General features: G+C 46.1%; 1 protein-coding gene across 6 annotated transcripts in view; it reads left to right on the top strand.

The window, feature by feature from the left end:
• DEPDC5 (DEP domain containing 5, GATOR1 subcomplex subunit) overlaps positions 1–20,602 on the top strand; it is an 84,061-nt gene extending 63,459 nt beyond the window's left edge. For 5 of the 6 annotated variants that reach the window (XM_069961217.1, XM_069961222.1, XM_069961219.1 and 2 more), the window contains 6 exons: positions 284–514; positions 2,627–2,796; positions 2,897–3,068; positions 18,355–18,415; positions 18,513–18,595; positions 20,237–20,602. In XM_069961217.1, the coding sequence (XP_069817318.1) occupies positions 284–514; positions 2,627–2,796; positions 2,897–3,068; positions 18,355–18,415; positions 18,513–18,595; positions 20,237–20,532 (1,013 nt within the window). In that variant the 3' untranslated portion in view covers positions 20,533–20,602. The remainder of the gene's footprint in view (positions 1–283; positions 515–2,626; positions 2,797–2,896; positions 3,069–18,354; positions 18,416–18,512; positions 18,596–20,236) is intronic. The other variant, XM_069961220.1, reaches the window with a different exon arrangement.
• Positions 20,603–20,979: the final 377 nt, after the last annotated feature.

Raw genomic sequence — 20,979 nt, 5'->3', positions numbered from 1 at the left:
CTGTGATCTGCACCGCAAAAAAATTGGATATGTCTTAGTGCGGATCACAGCATGGAACCCCCACCTCTGCCCGCTCCACCCGGCAGCAGAGATGACAGGTGATGGGGGTTGTGGCACGGATCGTGTAAATGGCTCCATTCACTTGAATGGTTCCTAAAATTGTCCATGGTCATGGATCCTCCAACATGGACAATTTTACGGGACGTGTGAATGCAACCTTAGTAAGGTGACTATGGTACTAGACCTGTTTAAAAGTCTTAAAACGTTCTTGTCTTTATTGTAGCTGCACCAAACCTGACCCAGCCGAACACATGGCATTCAGCGGCAATGGAAGACTTCACTGCTTTCCAGCGGAAATGGTTTGAGGTGGCACTGGTGGAAGAGGAGCTGCTTCATTCTGAAATCCCACCATTTTTGTTGCCTTGGCTGCCCAGTCGGCCGGCATCTTATGCAAGTAGGCACAGCTCTTTCAGCCGCAGCTTCGGAGGAAGGAGCCAGGCCGCAGCCCTGCTAGGTAGCTGCCCATAGAGGGCAGAGGAGCTGATGGAGTGCCAGGTCCAAGAGAATGATCTCCTGTGGACCGTCTGTGGCCTTTATATGTGGCACAGCTAAAATAAACGAAAAAGAAAGAAACAAGTAAAAGAAAGGCCCTCCTCCATGTCAGACTATAGCAGGGATAGGGACCCTTCGGCCCTCCAGCTGTTGCAAAACTTCAATTCCCACCATGCCTGGACAGCCAAAGCTTTAGCTTTGGCTATCCAGGCATGATGGGAATTGTAGTTGTGCAACAGCTGGAAGGCCAAAGGTTCCCCATCCCTGGATTAGAGTCATGATCTATTAAAGGGAACCTGTCACTAAGACAATGCTATCTAATCTATCACCATCATGTTATAGAGCAGGAAGAACTGAGCGGATTGATATATAACTTCGTTGGAAAAGATTCATTATAACTTGTAACATGTTGATTGACCGATCTGTGATAAGGAGTCCAGTGGGCGGGATCACTCAATGGACTGGACTCATGGGAACATCAGAGATTTCCATCAATAAATTACTTTTGCCATAAAGATATATATCAATCCGCTCAGCTCCTTCTGCTCTATAACATGATGCCCATAGCTTAGGTAACATTTTCATGGGGACAGGTTCTCTTTAAATTGATTGACTTCACAAATTTATGAATGTAATCTCTGCAAAGTCACATTATCTCCTGCAAGGATTTGGCTCTGTAGTAAAGGGTGGATTCTAAATGTTTTGTCTTTACAAGCTGCTTTTATCGTCATCCAGCCTATTTCAGGACTCTATATCTTTTCTACATGGTCTATTTTCTCACGTAACTATTGAAGGAAAGCAAACTAGACTAAGACCTCCAAGATTACTGTGTCCATGTGACATCATTGGTTCCTCTCTTGGTTGACTGGCTGTAATATCATCTCCAGCAAGCTCCTCCCCCCCACAGGGTATCATATAACCTGCATGCAATGAGTTCATCCAGAGCTACGGAACAAGCTCTCTTACCACTTACACTCTCACTACTGGGTGAATTTAAAGTCTTTGATTCCGACTCACGATTGCACGATTGATTGGGACCTGTAAATAACATTGATAACAATAACATATGGGCTGGCTTTTATTCTGCATGCTTGCTTTTATTAGTGCATGCTTTAGAGAGTTAGGCTGGGTTCACACTACGTTTTTGCAATCCGTTTTTTTTTTCCATCTGTTTCTGAAAAAAAAAACATTGTTAAAAAAAGATCAAAATGCATCAGTTTTTGGGGCCTATTCCACAGAGCGATAATCGGCCTAATTCGGCCGATTATCACTCCATGTAATAAATACAACGATCAACCGATGACAACGATCATCGGCTGATCGCTGATATAGGTTTGAACCTATAATTGTCGGGCGCCGACAGCGCATTGCTACGTGTAATAGCGGTGTGCGGCTGACGATTTACATTACCTATCCAGGCTGCAGGGCTCCTCTTGCGGTCTTCTTCTCCCTGGGTCCCGCACGCTCCAGCTTCAGAGTGGCCTGTCTGAGCTGACAGGCCGCTCAACCAATCACTGGCCGGGACCACCGTGGCCAGTGATTGGCTGAGCGGCCTGTCACCTAAGACAGGCCGCTCTGAAGCTGGAGCGCGCGGGACCCGGGGACAAGACCGCAAGAGGAGCCCTGGAGCCTGGATAGGTAATGTATAAAGTTTAAGTAAGGGCTGTAAGGACATCGGTAACAATGTCCATGCAGCCCTTGTTAAACGATAATCGGGCCATATAATAGGCGCAGTAAACAAGCGCCGATCTAGCAGATCGGGCCCCGACGGGCCCATGTAATAACAACCTTACACAAAAATAAGATCAAGTACGTTAAAAAAGTTTTGATCCCTTTTTCTTTTTTTCTACAAGGGAAGTCAATGGAAAAAAGGATGCACACAATTGCATCCGTATTCCAATCCGTTTTTTTTAAAAACGTAGTGTGAACCCAGCCTAAGCTGCATGTAGCATTTCACATCTGATCTTTAACACTGATTTCCCATTTGCATTTTTTTTTTTTTAAATAGATTTAAATAGACTATTCCACCCCCAATAAAAGATGATCTGATCCTGTCTGTCTTTTCCTTGTGTAGCTGCTACTGTACCGGAGCAGAGGACGGTAACGTTAGATGTGGATGTAAACAACCGCACTGATCGGCTGGAGTGGTGTAGCTGTTATTACCATGGAAATTTCTCCCTGACTGCCGCCTTCGAGGTGAAGCTCCACTGGATGGCTGCAACAGCTGCCGTGCTTTTCGAGATGGTGAAAAACCTTGACTTTGGGCCATAATGGTCTCCTTCCCTTTTGTCATATATCCCATCCAGCCATGTATTACATTGTCTGTCTATACTTTCCCCTCTAGGTGCAAGGTTGGCACAGAAAAGCTACTTCCTGCGGGTTCCTACTGGTGCCAGTTCTAGAGGGTCCATTTGCTTTACCAAGTTATTTGTATGGTGATCCACTGCGAGCTCAGCTCTTCATTCCCCTCAACATTAACTGCTTGATAAAAGCAGAGAGTGACCATCTATTTGAAGGTATGTAACAGCAGCCTCAGGTATACATTCAAACGTATAGTCCTGTCGCTTAGCATGTGCAATAATTTTCTCGTTAAATGTGTCGCCTAACTTTTCTTTTACTGATTAGACACATACTAAAACTTGTTCTTTTATTTTAACCTTTTTCTATTTTCTGACTGTATTTTTACTTAATTTCACTTATTGCACATTGTTATGGGGGCTGCCATATTGCCTGGGCTGTTCTTAACAGCATTTAGTGACATGCTTTTCGGCAACACTCATGGACATAGATGACAATAGACAGAGTCTGTCCCCTTGAGATGAATGTAAAACATTACTGAGCGTGCTCTGTGACCTGTGAAGAGGTCATTACACAGGGAGCTGGTATTGTCTCCTCTATCTACTGTTGTCACATGTTGCTGCTATGCTGTTCAGATCACTTTACAGCAGCCTCCTCTTATCACCACAGACACAACAGGAAGTCCCAGCTTAGTTTTAGCCCCAGTGGTGAGAATGAAAATTGCAATTACAGAAAATGGAAAATTTTCATTTTCTGATTACATATTCCCTTTAAAATAGGATTTGAAGCCAACCAAAAAATGTTACTACCAATGAATAGCTGAGGTTGTCCGTGATTACACACCTTTTCACAGTTTTCTGATGTGCCTTTGCACTCTTGAGATCTGTAGGGTTATAGTTTTTCTGACAATTCAGTTAATGGGGGTGAATTTAAAGGGAATGTGTCAGAAAATTACTTATTGTTTAAATAATGTTTTTATGTTAAACATATTTTTAAGAATTTTTGTTGATTTTTTTTTTATTTTTGCATTTTATTTGTATTCTAAAATAATCCTGATATCTTGTAGTTTTCATTCTCATTACTGGGGCTAAATCTAAGCTAAGACTTCCTGTTCTGTCTGTGGTGATAAGAGGAGGCTGCTGTAAAGTGATCTGTACAGCATTGCAGCCACATGTGACAACAGTAGATAGAGGAGGCCGGCCTTTGGGGTGTGCGACCTGTGCAATTGCACAGAGCGCATCACTCCTGGCCAGCTAGGGGGCACTACAGCAGACAGAGAGCTGCACATCTAACTTAGACATAGGAATCTCTAGGTTAGATGTGCTGTGTGTCTGCCGGAGCGCCCCCTAGCTGGCCGCCTCCCCTCCTCCCATGCTGGTTGTTTTGGGGTGCTCCTGCAGACAGGCAGCATATCTAGCTTAGAGATTCCTATGTCTAAGCTAGACGTGCAGCCAGTAGGGACGTGCTCCCGCCAACCGAGCTTACTGGGGACCCGGTAAATTAGTGTACCGAGTATGTCCCGGTAAGCTCCGCCCCCTGTATACAAACCAGCTTTCCTAGCATCTTGTATAGTAGTCAGTATAATGGAGGTCACCCAGCTTTCCCAGTATCTTGTATAGTAGTCAGTATAATGGCGGTCACCAAGCTTTCCCAGTATCTTGTATAGTAGTCAATATATGGCGGTCACCCAGCTTTCCGGCATCTTGTATCGTAGTAACTATGATGGAGGTCATCCAGATTTCCCGGCATCTTGTATAGTAGTCAGTATGATGGAGGTCACCCAGCTAAAGGGAGATAGATAGGGAACCTCAGCAGGTTACAATGCCTATGGATAACAAAATCGGTTGGGGGCCCACTCACTCCCTCCCCTAGACTGAACCCCTAGCTACGCCCCTGTGTACAATTGTCTGCAGGAGCGCCAATCAGGAAAGCCAAGGACAGCCGCGGAGGCACCTGTCCCCCTGTGTGCTGGTAAGTACCTTTATCGGGGTCGGGTGGTTTAGAGGGCTTGGCTTTAGGGGTGGCGCTCATTGTAGTAGGATTTAGTCTATCATATCTAAATCCTTCAGCCTCCCACCACATTTGTGGTTTGATTGTGGGGGTTGTCTGGAGGGGAGGCAGGCTGTGGAATTTAGTCTATGTCTCTATTATGGGGTATCAACGGGGGGGCGAAAGAAAGTTTCGCACAGAGCACGATCTACCCTAAGGCCGACCCTGGAGGAGGCAATACCAGCTCCCTGTGAAAAGAAGTCTTCAAAGGTCACAGAGTACGCTCAGTAACGTTTCACATTCGTGTCAAAGTGAAAGAGTCAGTCTATTGTTGTCTATATCCATGAGTTTTGTCGTAAAGCATGTCATTAAATGCTGTTAAAAACATCTCAGGCAAGATGTCATCCCTCTTAACAATATACAAAATCTGATATAAAAAAATGATAGTCAGAAAATAGAAACAAATTAGAATAAAAGAACAAGTTTTACTATCTGATTCTAATCAGTAACAGAAAAGTTAGGAGACACATCTTCTTTCATTTTAATAAAGGGGAGTGACTATCAGGTGATGGGGCAAGATTATACAGTCAGGAGGTGTGTATAAGGCATATATCCCCTGAATGTGAAAAATCACATTGTTCACAAATTTGTTCTGTTACATCATGCAGTACATCACGTTGTTTTAGGCGGATTAGGATAAGAAAATGCTGCTCAGTCCATGTATTGCAGTGACAACCCCTTTTAGAAATGCCTTGTTAAAGGAATACTCTGCTTTAAGCAAACCTCTTGTACTGTCACAGGGAAAAATCTTCTAATTTTCCGATATACTTTTAATGTCAATTCTTCATTATTTCCAAGATCTCTGCTTGCAGTCATTCAACAGGAACATTATTGTTTACTTCCAGTAGATTAAAAAATCAGTCCTGGTCATGTGAAGGACACATGGGTGTTGGCTTGTTATAAGACGGAGCTGTAATGAGCTATACATAGATTTACTTTTCCCTGGGAGATAATCGGGGAAGTCTCTATTTAATGTCAGCATGCAGAGATCTTGAAAGCAGTTAAGAACTGTTACAGGTAGATATTAGAAAAGGTTTTAAAGTGGAACTCAAGTGTTTGCATCATAAAAAATAAAATGCACAAAAAGCATGTAGGTGCACTCACGTTTTACATCATGGCACCCGGCTAGGAAATGTCATCTCCCAGCATGCATTGCACTTTAAAGCTAAATACCATCTGCCCTCCTCTGTCTTGTAGTATCTGCCCCCACTGGCTTGATCAGCTTCTGCTTTGTACGGTAAACACAATAGCTATCTATCCATCTATCTACATAAATAGATTAGAGAGAGAGATGAAACAACTGTGGTTTCCCCACTCTCGGACAGGAGATCACTGTGTTGATGTCAGTGGTGGGCGGGGCTACAGATGAGTTGTTACTGCTTGCTTGGCAACAGAAGTGACAGATCATTTGACCTCTGTCTCAGAAGGGAGGGGGAGAACAGAGGAGTGGAGACAGGCTGGATCAGGAAATGAGGATTTTTAGCAGCTTCAGGGGATGATAAAACGGGGGTGATAAACGGACCAATTCATGTAATAGAAACTCATTAGAAATAATCTTAGATTATGGGCGGGTTAAATCTTTCTTATCCGAAGTCCCCTTTAAGGTCCTATTACTTAGGCTGATTGTCTTTCAAATCAGACAGATATCACCCCCCCCCCCCCCAGTGATCAGCCATTGAACACGCTAACACCCACTCGTCAGCTGATCGCTCAATTCTTACCCGTCAAAAAATAATTGGCTATTGGATGCACATTCCCCTGTGTAATAGGGGATGTGTAGCTGATTAAAGCAAAAGGCAACATCAAAGTCTTGGCCGTACTATCGTCGAGTCATGTTATAGGCTCTATAAACCAGTGCTGATCTAGGAGATGCCATATCATAGGGCCTTTTAGTGTTTTTTGTTTGTCTGTGAAAAGACTTCCTTGATGTGGCTAGTCAGAGTCGCTGTAGGGCTGGTCTCCTACCATTTGTGTGTTTGCTGTCCCTGTACTTTGTGATCAGATAAAGAATGGGTGTAACCGTAACAAAAAAGCACCACAACTGTCGTAGGAAAAACACGGCCAAAAAGTAACGTCACCCTGTATTACTATGAGCAGGCAATGCATGTTTTTGTTGTCTGTTGTATTAATAAGACACAGGGGACACAGCCAGTTTTGGGGTTTATGACACAGCCAAATTTTTTAAATATGACGTGTCACTTTAAAGGGGTAGTGCACCCAAAAAAAATTTCTTTCAAATCAACTGCTGCCATGAAGTGCCAGAGATTTGTAATTTACTTCTATTAAAAAATCTCAAGCCTTCCAGTACTTATCAGCTGCTGTATGCCCAGCAGGAAGTGGTATTATTTCCAGTCTGGAGAGCAGGAGAGGTTTTCTATGGGGATTTGCTCCTTCTCTGGACAGTTCCTGACATGGACAGAGGAGGCAACAGAGAGCACTGTGTCAGACAGGAAAGAAAACACCACTTCCTGCTGGACACACAGCAGCTGATAAGTACTGGAAGGTTTGAGATTTTTTAATAGAAGTAAATTACAAATCTCTGGCACTTCATGGCAGCAGTTGATTTGAAAGAAAAAATTTTTTGGTGCACTACCCCTTTAAGCATCAATAACTTTGGAATGCTTTTACCAAATCTTGTGATTCCAAGATAGTTTTTTCGTGACATATTCTACTTTATGTTAGTGGTTCATTTGGGTTTATAGCTTTAGTATTTTCTTGTGAAAAAATCCAAAATAGTGGGGGAAAAATAAACCAAAAACATTTCTCTACATTTGAAAGTCTCTGCCAATAAGAAAAATAGTAATACTACATAAATTATTTGTTAATTCAGATCTATAACATGTCTACTTTGTATTAACAGCATTTGGTGAACATGCTTTTTACTTTTTTAGGATGTTAGAGGCCGTAAATGTTTTAGTAGCAATTTTCAAAATTTTCATTAAAAATTTAAAATTCAGAAATTCTTTAGGCACCAGTTCAGTTTTGGAGTATAATTTAGAGGCCTGTATACTAGAAACCCCCATAATTTACCCCTTTTTGAAATCTTCACCCTTTTAAGTGTTCAAATTGACATTCATACAGTTCTTTTTAACCCTTTGGCCATTTCACAGGAATAACTTCAAAGTAAGAGTGAATAGTTAAGATTTGCATTTTCTTTGTAGGGATCCCAATGTAATCCTATGTATTTTTTTTCCACACTAATTACCGTTACCGATCCACCAACGCCGGCCGATGCTGGACCCCCCTGATAGTTTAGTTGCGGCTCCCGTTCACTGTTTGTGTAAACAGTAAGGGCCCTATTCCACAGTAACGATAATCGGCCGGATCGACCCCATTTGGCCCGATTCGGCCGATTATCATTTGGTGAAATAGAGAGAACGATCAGCCGATGATTGTGTCATCGGCTGATCGTTCATTTAGGGCCAGACCTAAAATCATCGTTCCCCCACCGCGCATCGCTACGGTTGAATAGTGATGCGCGGCGGCCGGCCGACGATTTGACAAGCAGCAGCATACATTACCTGTCAGGTCTTCTCCGTACTGTCTTCATCCCCGAGTCCCGTGCGCTCTATCTTCAGAATGGCCGGTCAGCTGATGGAGCGCTCAGCCAATCACAGGCCGGGACCGCCGCGGCCTGTGATTGGCTGAGTTTGGCCGGTCAGCTGACCGGCCATTCTGAAGATGTCCTTGCAGCCCTCGCTCAACGATTATCGGGCCGTGGAATAGGCCCAGAAAACGGATCGACGCTAGCAGATCGACGCTCGTTTACATCGTTGATAGGGCCCTCCTCGGCTCATGAAATAGGACCCTAAGCATCTAAAGCAGGTCAGTTATAGTACGTCCTCGTGCTGAAACTCACCTCCTACCAGGACGTATTATAACTGACTGGTGCAGCTAGGGGTTAATGCGAGAACCTTCTGTCCCCACGCTGTACTGTAAAGGAATGTGTCATCAGAAGAAGGCCTATTGTTTAGATCAACTTTTTACGTTGTAGAAATTGACCAAATAAAAGTTTTTGATTTGTTAGAAGTTTTTATCGGTCAGGTTTCGAATGTTCGCACAATGACCGATCAGGAGGGGGAGAGAGGTGCTCTGCTGACTAAGAGACATCGCAGGAAAGAATGCGATAAGCGTTGACTTTTCCCAGTCGCAGTCTGAACACTCAGACTCCGACTGAATAAAAACTTATGACATGTCTCAATGATTAAACTTTTTTGGGTGACCGTGTCCATTTAAAAAATATTTTTAAAGACTTTTTGTTTTGTTTTTTCTAATCTAATGTTTATATTTTAAAATAATCCTGACATCTTGCAGTTTTAGGCTTTCCGCAAAGCCTAAATTTAAGCTGAGACTTCCTGTTTTGTCTGTGATGAGAAGGAGGTGTCTGCAGAAAAGTAATCTGTACCGCATTAGGCCTCATTCACATGTTCAGCGTTCTTCGAGGAGTATATTTTTGTGTGCTAGATGTTGATTGCATCTGTTTGGATGTGCTGGGTTGGGGATCGAGAGGAGCTGGTGTTGTCTGCGGGTGGGGGGCTGACAGGGGTGGGGAGAAACGGGAGCGATGAGGAGAGCGGTGAGAGACTGGAGCGGGGGAGATGGAAGCCTGTGCCAGTAGCGGGGGAGATGGGATCTGGTGTCAGTAGCCGGGAGAGGCCTCCGTGCCGCCATCCACACTATGCCCTGTCTTACTGTATATTTTCGTTGCAAGGATCACGGCACGAATGGTGTGAATGCACACACCGGATTTAATAAGCCCTAAAATTGTCTGTGGTCGTAGATCTGCAACCATGGACAATTTTAGGGGAGGTGTGAATAAGGCTTTACAGCAAAAGGTGACAACAGTAGATTGAAAAAAACAATTGTTGAAGCTTACAGCTCCCAATGGAATGACTTCTTCAAATAAGCATGCTTAGTAATATTTCCCATTCATGTCAATAGGACAGCATCTCTCTGTTGTTGCCTACATCCATTGAGGCTTGCTGTAAAACTTATCTTTTAAAGGGGTTATCCAGCGCTACAAAAACATGGCCACTTTCTTTCAGAGACAGCCCCGCTCTTGTTTTTAGCTTGGGCGGGGTTTTTGATGCTCAGTTCCATTGAAGTGAATGGAGCTTAATTGCAAACCGCACCTGAACTGGAGACAAGAGTCATGCTGTCTCTGAAAAAAAGTGGCCATGTTTTTGTAGCGCTGGATAACCCCTTTAATTCTGTTAATGGCTCAAGCAAGATGGCTTCCCCCATAATAATGTATACAAATAGTAATAAAATATAATCGGGAAAATCTAAACATCACCAAAAAGAATGTTTTAGTATCTGTCTCTGATCAGTAAGAAAAAAAATAATAGGCGATACATTCCATAGAGATATTTTGATCGGTTGGGTGTTCAGACCCAGACTGCAAGAACCAGTCTGGAGAGGCACTCAGCTGAAGTCTTCTCTCTCCGGTTTACTGCTCTTCCTGTCTTATTTCAGACGTCAAAAGCCGTCGTCCTGACGAAGCTCGTGTGGGGGGAAACTAATAAAGGGGCTAGGCGGCATGTGTTTTAATATCACTTCACCATCAGTTATTAGGTAGACATAGATACATCCCACTAGTTAGTAGTCTTCTCCTTGTTGGTACATTTTGGGCTTATTGGAGAAGTAAGGCACTATAGACCAGTGTTTCTCAACCTTTTCATGCCAAGTACCCCCATGTGACGAAATGCTCCAGCCGAGTACCCCCAAGGATGCTATCCATTAATAACATTGACTTAGGCTAGATGCACGCATACGTTGCACAGCAAAATCCACTGTGATACCCTGTTCTGTTATGGCCTATGGTTTTGCATTCTCACAGTGGATTTTCATTCTGCTGCGAGAATGTAGCCGCTGCCTATTTACCTAATTAGCTGCCAGGCCTTAAACAGATCATGCCTACCTGCCTGTACTTCCACCTGCTTCTCTGGCTCCCGGCTCACTGACAGCCTGCTCATCCAATCATTGGCTGCAGTGGGACAGTGCACTGATTGGATGAGCAGGCCATCAGTGAGCCGGGTGCCAGAGAAGCAGGTGGAAGCACAGACAGGTAAGCATCATATGCCCCTAAAGCCAGATATGTCTCCTGCAGCCAAATACATCCTTTCCAGCCACATATGCCCCTCTCAGCTAGGTATGCCTCTTGCAGCCAGGTATGTCCCATGGAGCCAGATGTGCCCCTAGCCAGATGTGCTGTCTGTAGCTAGGTATGCCCCCTGCAGCCAGATATGTTTATTGATGCCAGGTATGTCCCCTGTAGCAGGATATGTGTCTTCCAGCTGGATTTGTCCCCTGAAGCTGGATATACCTCGTACTGCCAGATATATCCCACAGAGCTGGATATGTCCCTCTGCAGCCAGATACCTCCCCCCTATGTAGTCAGATACCTCCTCCCCATCAAGTGAGATACCTCCTCCCCATGTAGTCAGATACCTCCTCCCCATCTAGTGAGATACCTCCTCCCCATGTAGTCAGATACCTCCTCCCCATCTAGTGAGATACCTCCTCCCCATGTAGTCAGATACCTCCTCCCCATCTAGTGAGATACCTCCTCCCCATGTAGCCAGATACCTCCTCCCCATGTAGCCAGATACCTCCTCCCCATGTAGCCAGATGCCTCCTCCCCATGTAGCCAGATGCCTCCTCCCCATGTAGCCAGATACCTCCTCCCCATGTAGCCAGATACCTCCTCCCCATGTAGCCAGATACCTCCTCCCCATGTAGCCAGATACCTCCTCCCCATGTAGCCAGATGCCTCCTCCCCATGTAGCCAGATACCTCCTCCCCATGTAGCCAGATACCTCCTCCCCATGTAGCCATATACCTCCTCCCCATGTAGCCAGATACCTCTTCCTCATGTAGCAAGATACCTCCTCCCCATGTAGCCAGATACCTCTTCCTCATGTAGCAAGATACCTCCTCCCCGTGTAGCCAGATATATCCCCCAAAGTAGTAAAGATACCTACTTCTATAGCCAGATACCTCCCCATGTAGCCAGATATTACTTTCCTTTTTTTCCCCCATCTGGCCTAGTACACCATGATTTCTTGCAGCTACAATTCATCTCTTGCCAGACAACCTGCCAAACATCTTAGGCTTCACACTTTTCCTTTAACTTCCCTCCCTTTTTCCTACCTATAGGCTCCCATACAGTAATAATTCTGCTGTTTGGTGTCATGTGCAGTAAAGTGAGTAGGTGTGTGGGTTGTCCCCATATTTAGAATCCCCCATTTAGTAATAATATCCCCTTCTATGACCCCCCATGTAGTAATAATGTCTCCTGCTGTGCCCCATATAGCAATAATACCCCTTGCTGTGCCCTCCATATAGTAATGATGCCCTTGCTGTGCTCTCCATATAGTAATAATGTTCCTTGCTGTGCCTCCTATATAGCAATAATGTCTCCTGCTGTGCCCTCCCTATAGTAATAATGCCTCATGCTGTACCCCAATATAGTAATAGTGTCCTCTGCTGTGTCCCCCAACATAGCAAAACTGCTCCATGCCCCCTTCCCTGCTCTGCCCCCACAGTAATGCCCCATGGTTATACCCACCATTCTACTCCCCACTCCTGCCCATACACAAAAAAACCATCATACTCGCGTAATCCGGGCATGGAGCGGGACTTCCTCTCTTCTCCAGCCTCTGAGCCATGAGGAGATCATGGGGAGAGTGAGGTCTGAGGGGGAAAAGAAGGAAAGAGGGGGATAGAGGAGGTGAAAGGAGGAGAGGGGGACGGAGGAGATGAAAGGGGGAGAGGAAGAGAGAGAAGGGGGAGGGGAGGAGAGAGGGGATGGGGGAGAGAGGAGGTTAAGGGGAGAGAAAAAAAGAGAAAGTGAAGGGGAAGAGGGAATGGGGAAAGAGGAGGTAAAGGGGAGAGAGGAGGTGAGGGGGGAAAGAGGCGGGAGAGAGGAGGTGTTGGAGCAGGGAGGAGGTGAGAGGTGAGAGAAGCTGATGGGGAGAAAGGAGGTCATGGGAGGGAGGAGGTGATGGGGAGAGAGAAGCTGATGAGGTGTTGGGGGAGAGGAGGGAGAGGAAGAGAGAGAAGGTGAAGGGGGAATGGGGGAGAGGAGGAGAGAGGAGGTGATGGGGGAAAGAGGGGAGAGAGGAGGTGATTGGGAGAGAGAAGATGTTGGGGCAGAGAGGAGGTTATGGGGTGAGAGAAGCTGATGGGCAGAGAGGAGGTGATGGGGCGAGAGAGAAGCTAATGGGGGGATAAAGGAGGTAATGGGAGAGAGGTGGTGATGGGGGGGAGAGAAAAGCTGATGGGGGGATAAAGGAGGTCATGGGAGAGAGGTGGTGTTGGGGGGAGAGAGAAGGTGTTGGGGGGAGAGAGAAGGTGTTGGGGCAGAGAGGAGGTGATGGGGGAGAGAGAGGCTGATGGGAGTGAGAGAAGCTGTTGGGGGAAGAGAGAAGCTGATAGGGGAGAGAGGAGGTGATTGAGGGAGAAAAGAGTTGGGGGGGGGAAGAGAGAGAGAGAGAAAGAAGCTCATGGGGAAAGATTTTTCGTCAGGAGCACAATCGGGCAGGAGGGTGCTATTCGGAGCTGACAGGGATCCAGCCAGTTCCCTGTCAGAGAACCTGGCCGACAGGTTGTGGTGCCCAGGACTATCCTGCCCAGGGCTCTGGCAAGAGTAGGATGTGATGGGGCAGGCCCCCAGGTCCTCTGGGGTCCATGACCACCTCAAAGGCATGCCAGAGGAAGTGAGCCCCCGGTGATAGAGAGGCAACAGCAGCGGAAGCCTGTGGACTTGGGGGCTGCCCCATCTCCCGGTCAACATCACACTCCTGCCACAGCCCTGGGAGGGATAACTCCGTGCACCACGACCCGTCCCCAGCCCAGTTCTCTGATCGGGAGCCGGCCGGACCCCTCTCAGCTACTAATGGCAGTCTCCTGCCCCGATTGTGTCCCTGACGGGAAATCTACCTCAATCAGCTTCTCTCACCCCTAACACCATCCTGCTGCTCCTTGATCCCGCAGCCGCAGGGGGACATCGTGCACCAGACGCTGCGCCCCATGCGATTACCCTGACTTTCCATGCTTCCCCCAGCAGCATCTCCCATCCCCCACATAACGCTGCTGAGCTGCTGCTGGGGGAAGCATGGAGAGTCAATATGTGACACTTGGTGACACTTGTAATATTAGTCATTCTGAGAAGGTGAAAAAATGTGCTTTGTAATAATTTCTCAGACTCCCTTCACAGACACATGACATTTGCATGTACACATAGATTAAAAGCAAAATCATCTTGCTGCATTCTGAAACTTGAACTTACAGGGAAAGCTGTCAATCAGCCTTTAAGTGGATAAACCCTAAGGGCTATGTTCCCACGCCATCTTTTTTTGGCCGATTGACGGGTGTTTTATAGTCGTCATTTTGGGGCCAAGTAACGGCCATCATTATGAAATAACGACAGTTACTTGGCCTCAAAATGACAGCTGTGCTAAAATACGCCCATCAAACGGCCAAAAAGAGAAGGTGTGGGAACCTAAGGCTGTCTTCACTTGTTGTGGTTTTATTACGGTACCCTTGTGCTTTTGTGCAAGAAAAATAGTGCAGTTTTAGTTTAAGCAAAAATGCAATGAAAGTGCAATGATGCTACAAAAAATGGAACACTGTCTGAACACAGCCTAAGGAAACCATTATTCATTTATATCCTCATATTCAGTATTCCCAGCTCAATCTATGTTGATCGTTCCATTGGAATGGAAAGCACTTATTACTAGAGTTGAGCAAAATTTGAGCGCGTTCTTTTAAACTACAATTCCCAGATGCAGAGCTAACGCTATCCAGGCATTATGGGAATTGTAGTTTTGCAACAGCCGGAGGGCCTGGGTTTGACACCCCTGTGCTAGATGATTTGCTTTCCTTTGTGGAGTTTTTAGGTTGTAACTAGAGATGAACAAACCTTGACTCAAGGTGCTCAAGGTTTGCTCATCTCTAGTAGTAATGCTTAAAGCGACTCTGCACCCACAATCTGACCCCCCTCAAACCACTTGTACCTTCAGATAGCTTTAATCCAAGATCTGTCCTGGGGTCCATTCGGCAGGTGATGCAGTTATTGTCCTAAAAAACTACTTTTAAACTTACAGCCCCGTGCCCTACAGGTGTGACCTAGAATAACTGTGCCCTAACTTTGCACCACCCCTCCGTCCCTCCTCCCCACCCTCTTCATCATTAGGAATGCCACTGGAACATTTTCTCCATGCTGAACATTTGCACAGGTGTCTTAACGATCCAGCCCATGTGCCGGGTTCTCACAGCTAACGAACAGTAGGCAATCTGCCTGGAGCATTCCTAATGATGAGGAGGGACAGAGAGGTTGTGCCAGCCTAATGCATACACAATCTAGGCCACTCCCGTTGGGTACAGGGCTGCCAGTTTAAAAGTAGTTTTTTAGCACAATAACTGCATCACCTGCCAAACGGACCGCAGGACAGATCTTGGATTAAATGCAGCTATCCGAAGGTACAAGTGGTTAGGGGGGGGGGGGTCAGATTGTGGGTACAGAGTCGCTTTAAAGGAGAAGTCCGGCAAAAATGTTTATTAAAGTATTGTATTGCCCCCAAAACTTATACAAATCCCCAACATATACTTATTACGGGAAATGCTTATAAAGTGCTTTTTTCCCTGCACTTACTACTGCACCAAGGCTTCACTTCCTGGATAACTTGGTGATGTCACTTCCTGGATAACATGGTGATGTCACTTCCTGGATAACTTGGTGATGTCACTTCCTGGATAACATGGTGATGTCACGACCCAATTCCCAGAGCTGTGTGGGCTGTGTCTGCTGGAGAGGATGATGGCAGGGGGACACTGAGGGACACAGGGCACTGGAGGGACACTGAGCATCCCCCTGCCATCATCCTCTCCAGCAGCCACAGCCTGCACAGCCCTGGGAGTCGGGTTGTGACATTGTGGTGCACCACCGGTGTGGTGGACAATCGGTCACTTGCCAGATGGTGAAGTGTGACTCCACTACAGTAGTGGTTGGTCGGGGAATAGCTCAGCCAGGTGTTGTTGTGACGCAAGTGCTGGTTGGGCACACAGGTATGGTGGCACACCTGCTTTTATTTGAGATAGGCTGGTTGTCCCCCTGCCATCATCCTCTCGAGCAGCCACAGCCCGCACAGCTCTGGGAGTTGGGTCTTGACATCACCATGTTATCCAGGAAGTGACATCACCATGTTATCCAGGAAGTGACATCACCATGTTATCCAGGAAGTGAAGCCTTGATGCAGTAGTAAGTGCAGGGAAAAAAAGCACTTTATAAGCATTTCCCATAATAAGTGTATATCAGTGATTTGTATAACTTTTGGGGGGCAATAAAATACTTTAATTAAAATTTTGACCGAACTTCTCCTTTAATTCTCAAAACACAATGAGGGACATTTACTAAGGAGCCTAATTTGTGCCACAATTCTAATGAGGATTGGTGTATATTTTCTTCCAAAATCTTGTGACTGATTTATTAAAATGTAGCACTGCCATAACGAATGCATCTAAGGAAATAGTCGCAAAAAAGCAAAAATTGCGCAAGCATATTCACCTGGTACTGACCAGACATAAGCCTGCACCTGTTTGTGCGACTTTTTAAAAAGTCGCAAATGATAAATTGGGCGCTAATCCCGGATTATGCAAACTTTTTGGTGAATACTAAAAACAGAGGGATTAAAAACAAAAGTTGCATTTAACCTCTTAAGGATGCATGACGTACCCGTACGTCATGCGCCCGTAAGAAGTGTTCAAAGCGATTCCGGGTGCCCCTTGTAGCCCGGGACTGCAGGTATTAGCGGGCACGGTCCGATCGCCGTGCCCGCTAATACAGTAATCAGATGAAGCTGTCAAACATGACAGCTGCATCCGATTACTGGATGCAGCATTTCCCTGGTGTCTAGTGGGTGAGATCGCTCCTCCGTGGCCGGCGGGGGACCACTCCAAGATGGCGCCATTCCCGTCTCGGCACTCGAGCAAACAAGTGCTAATCTCATTGATCTTTGCTGTATAACTATACAGCAAAGATCTCAATGAGAGATCAAAGTGTATATACTAGAAGTCCCCCAGGGGGAATAACCCTAACCCCAGGGGGGGGGGGGGGGGGGAAATAACCCTAACCCCAGGGGGGGGGGGGGAATAACCCTAACCCCAGGGGGGGGGAATAACCCTAACCCCAGGGGGGCTTCTAGTATAAGTGTAAAAAAAAAAAAAGTATTGTTATTAGTAAAAATCCCCCTCCCCTAATAAAAGTGGGAATCACCCCCCTTTTCCCAGGTTTTAAATAAATAAATAAATGTTTGCTATCACCGCATGCGTAATCGCCCAAACTATTAATTAATCACATTCCTGATCTCGTACGGTAAACAGCGTAAGTGCAAAGTGCAAAATTGCGCATTTTTGGTCGCATCAAATCCAGAAAAAAATGTCATAAAAAGCGATCAAAGAGTCGTATATGCGCAATCAAGGTACCGATAGAAAGAACACATTATGGCGCAAAAAATGACACCTCGCACAGCCCCATAGACCAAAGGATAAAAGCGCTATAAGCCTGGGAATGGAGCGATTTTAAGGAACGTATATTTGTTAACAACGGTTTGAATTTTTTACAGGCCATCAGATACAAGAAAAGTTATACATGTTATATTACATTTTAATCGTAACGACCTGAGGAACATGGATAACAAGTCAGTTTTACCCCAGGGCCAATGGTGTAAAAACACATTCCCCCCCAAATAAAAGCGTTTTTTTTTTTTTCAGTTTCACCACACTTTGAATTTTTTTCTGGTTTCGCAGTGTACTTCATGCAAAAATTCAGCCTGTCATTGCAAAGTACAATTAGTGACGCAAAAAATAAGGGATCATGTGGGTTTCTAGGTGGAAAAATGCAAGTGCTATGGCCTTTTAAACACAAGGAGGAAAAAACGAAAACGCAAAAACGAAAAGTGGCCCCGTCCCTAAAGGGTTAAAAAAAAATATTCGCCCGTCGAATATTGGTTCATAAATAGAACTTAGACCAAAAATGGGCGAAATATCCAATTATTCATCAAAAACTAGGTGCAAAACCCGTGATAAATTTTCCCCATTATTCCTATGCCAAAATGGAGTTCATAGTGTTTTTTTTTTTTCCTTTTTGACGTGTTTATTACACTGAAGTGTGTGCATAAAGAGGCAATGATAAAGGGGTTATTCAGTTCTACAAAAACACGGCCACTTTCTTTCAGAGACAACACCACTGTTGTCTCCAGTTAAGGTGTGGTTTGCAATTAAGCTCCATTCACTTCAATGGAACTGAGCAGCAAAACCTGCACCCAAACTGGAGACGAGTAGTGCTGTCTCTGGAAGAAAGTGGCCATGTTTTTGTAGCGCTGGATAATACCTTTAAGAACTGTGGAACTGGAGGGCATCTTTTTATCTTTGTTTTTTTTTCCTTTTTTGTAGGATTTGAACCTGAGACGTATTGGGAGCGAATGCACCTGTTACAGGAGGTGATTGCCTATCGGTAATAACGCTTTTTCCTTATTTTGTATGTTTTTTTTTTTTTTACTCTTTTCATCCTCTCTCTACAATGTTACGTTACATTTTCTTGCTTCTTTCAGATTTGGTTTCATTCAAGATAAATATTCAGCATCTGCCTTCAATTTTCCATCTGAGAACAAACCCCAGTACATCCATGTAACAGGTAGACAAAAATCTACACTCACTTTATAGTTTCATCTATCCAGATTATCTGCTCTTCAGTAGTGTTGAGGGAACCTGTCAAAATGTTCAGGTTCGGCAATGTTATCCGAACCCAAATGCTCAGTGTTTGATTTTCCGCGGCTGTGGAAGTATTACACGGGTGATGAAGGCCCGATAATAACTTTAAACGAGCGCCGATTTGCTAGATCAGCACTCGTTTACTGGGCCTATTATGGTGCGTTTACACGTAACGATTATCGTGCGAATTTGCGCGATAACGATCGAATTTGAACGATAATCGTACGTGTAAACGCAGCGAACGATCAAATGACGAACGAGAAATTGTTCATTTTTGTCTTTCAACATGTTATCAAATCGTCGTTCGCCGATCGTTCCGTGTAAACAGTCGTCGCGCGATAGTCCGGCCGCCCGCAGCCCCGCCTGCCGCCCGGCCCCCCGCTCATCCGCAGCCCCCTGCGCCGGCTCGATCGCCACCCCCGCCGCCCTGATCGCCACCCCCGCCGCCCTGATCGCCACCCCCGCCGCTCTGATCGCCACCCCCGCCGCCGCTCTGTTGGCCCCCCCGCCGCCGCTCTGATCGCCACCCCCGCCGCCGCTCTGATCGCCACCCCTGCTCCGATTGCCCTGCTGCCGCCACTCTGATCGCCACAACCCCCCCCCCCCCCCCCCCACCGCCGCTCTGATCGCCCAAAACCGGGGGGGTGGCGATCGGAGTGGTGGCGGGGGTGGCGATCAGAGCGGCAGGGGTGGCGATCGGGGCGGCGCAGGGGGCTGCGGTTGACCGTTGGGCCGGGCTGCGGATGAGTGGGGGGGCCGGGCTGCGAGCGGAGGGCCGGGCTGCGGGCGCGCAATCGCAAAACGATTTTTCCGTACGATATATCGTATCGTCTAAACTCTGATTGTTATGAAAAAAAAAATCGTTACTCCGACATTGTTAATCGTATGATCGGGCCAATTATCGTTTCGTGTAAATGCAGCATTACACGGCGCAATTGTGGTTCAACAAGAGCTGCAGGGACATCATTACCAATGTCCTTGCAGCCCTTGCTTACTTTATACATTACCTGTCCAGGCTGCAGGGCTCCTCTTGCGGTCTTCTTCTCCCCAGGTACCGTGCGCTCCAGCTTCAGAGCTCAGCCAATCACTGGCCGCGGCAGTCCAGGCTAGTGCATGTAGCGATGCACAGTCGGTGCCCGACAATTCAAGGTTCAAACCTATATAAACGATCAGCCGATGATCGTTGTCATTGGCTGATCATTGTATTTATTACACAGAGCGATAATCGGCCGAATCAGGCCGATTTAGCCGATTATCGTTCCGTGTAATAGTACCCTTAGATGCCACCCTAGGGCTGCCAGGAAAATGTGGATACAGCCTATCCATGTTTTCCAGGACTCCCTAGGGCTGTATGTAACTTCTGCAGCCACGGTGAATCAAACACTGAGCGTTCGGGTTCGGATAACATTGCTGAACCCGAACATTTTGACAGGTTTGCTCAACACTAGCCTTCAGTTGTTTTGGCTGTCCAGGCATGATGGGAGTTGTAGTTTTTCAACAGCTGGAGAGCCAAGGTTCCCTCCCCCTGCTCTAACAGGTTTCCTTTCCCTTTTACCCCTCTAAGGTACCGTGTTCTTACAACTCCCATTCTCTAAGCGTAAGTATACTTCCGGTCAGCAGAGACGAAGACGAAATTCTACAAGCTCCTCCACACAAAGCCTATTTGGTGAAGAAAGAATAGGATACAACTGGGCCTATAACACCATGCTGACTAAAACCTGGCGCTCTAGCGGCACAGGAGACGAGCGCTTTGCTGATCGCTTGCTAAAGGACTTCACAGACTTTTGTGCCAACCGGGATAATAGACTGGCAGCTTTTTGGGCCGGCTGCCTGGAGAAGATGAATACGAGTGAACCCTGAATATCTGTACTTTGCAGGAAGATGCTATGGATAGGATGGAGGATTTCTATAAAGTACTTGTTAAACTGCAGCTTTACTAACCCAAGTCTATACTGTGTAAGGAAGATCGGAAAGGAATCTGTGTTCAAGGGGTTATATCCCAAGTGTAAAAGTTGTCCCGTATACACAAGATAGGAGATAACTAGCAGATCGGTGGGGGTCCCAGTCAGAACTCCCACCGATCACAAGAAGGGAGGTCAGTTGACCCGTAAGTGAATGGAACTGTAGCACGCTTGCTTGCCCCTTGCTCTGTTTACTCTGTATCGAGCTTCCGAATAATGCCAAGCACTGAACTTGGATGTGGAGGGAGAGGTGGCCGAGCGTGTGAACTGCGGCTCCGGTCACTCAACACTAATCTGCTAGTTATTTCCTACAACAAAGTGTATGAGGGGGTTCCAAAAGTTGCCC

The sequence above is a fragment of the Dendropsophus ebraccatus genome, chromosome 3 (genome assembly GCF_027789765.1).
Source record: "Dendropsophus ebraccatus isolate aDenEbr1 chromosome 3, aDenEbr1.pat, whole genome shotgun sequence".
NCBI classification, from domain to species: Eukaryota; Metazoa; Chordata; class Amphibia; order Anura; family Hylidae; genus Dendropsophus; species Dendropsophus ebraccatus.
Note: the sequence above shows the minus strand (reverse complement) of the source record. Positions and strands in the feature narration are given on the sequence as shown.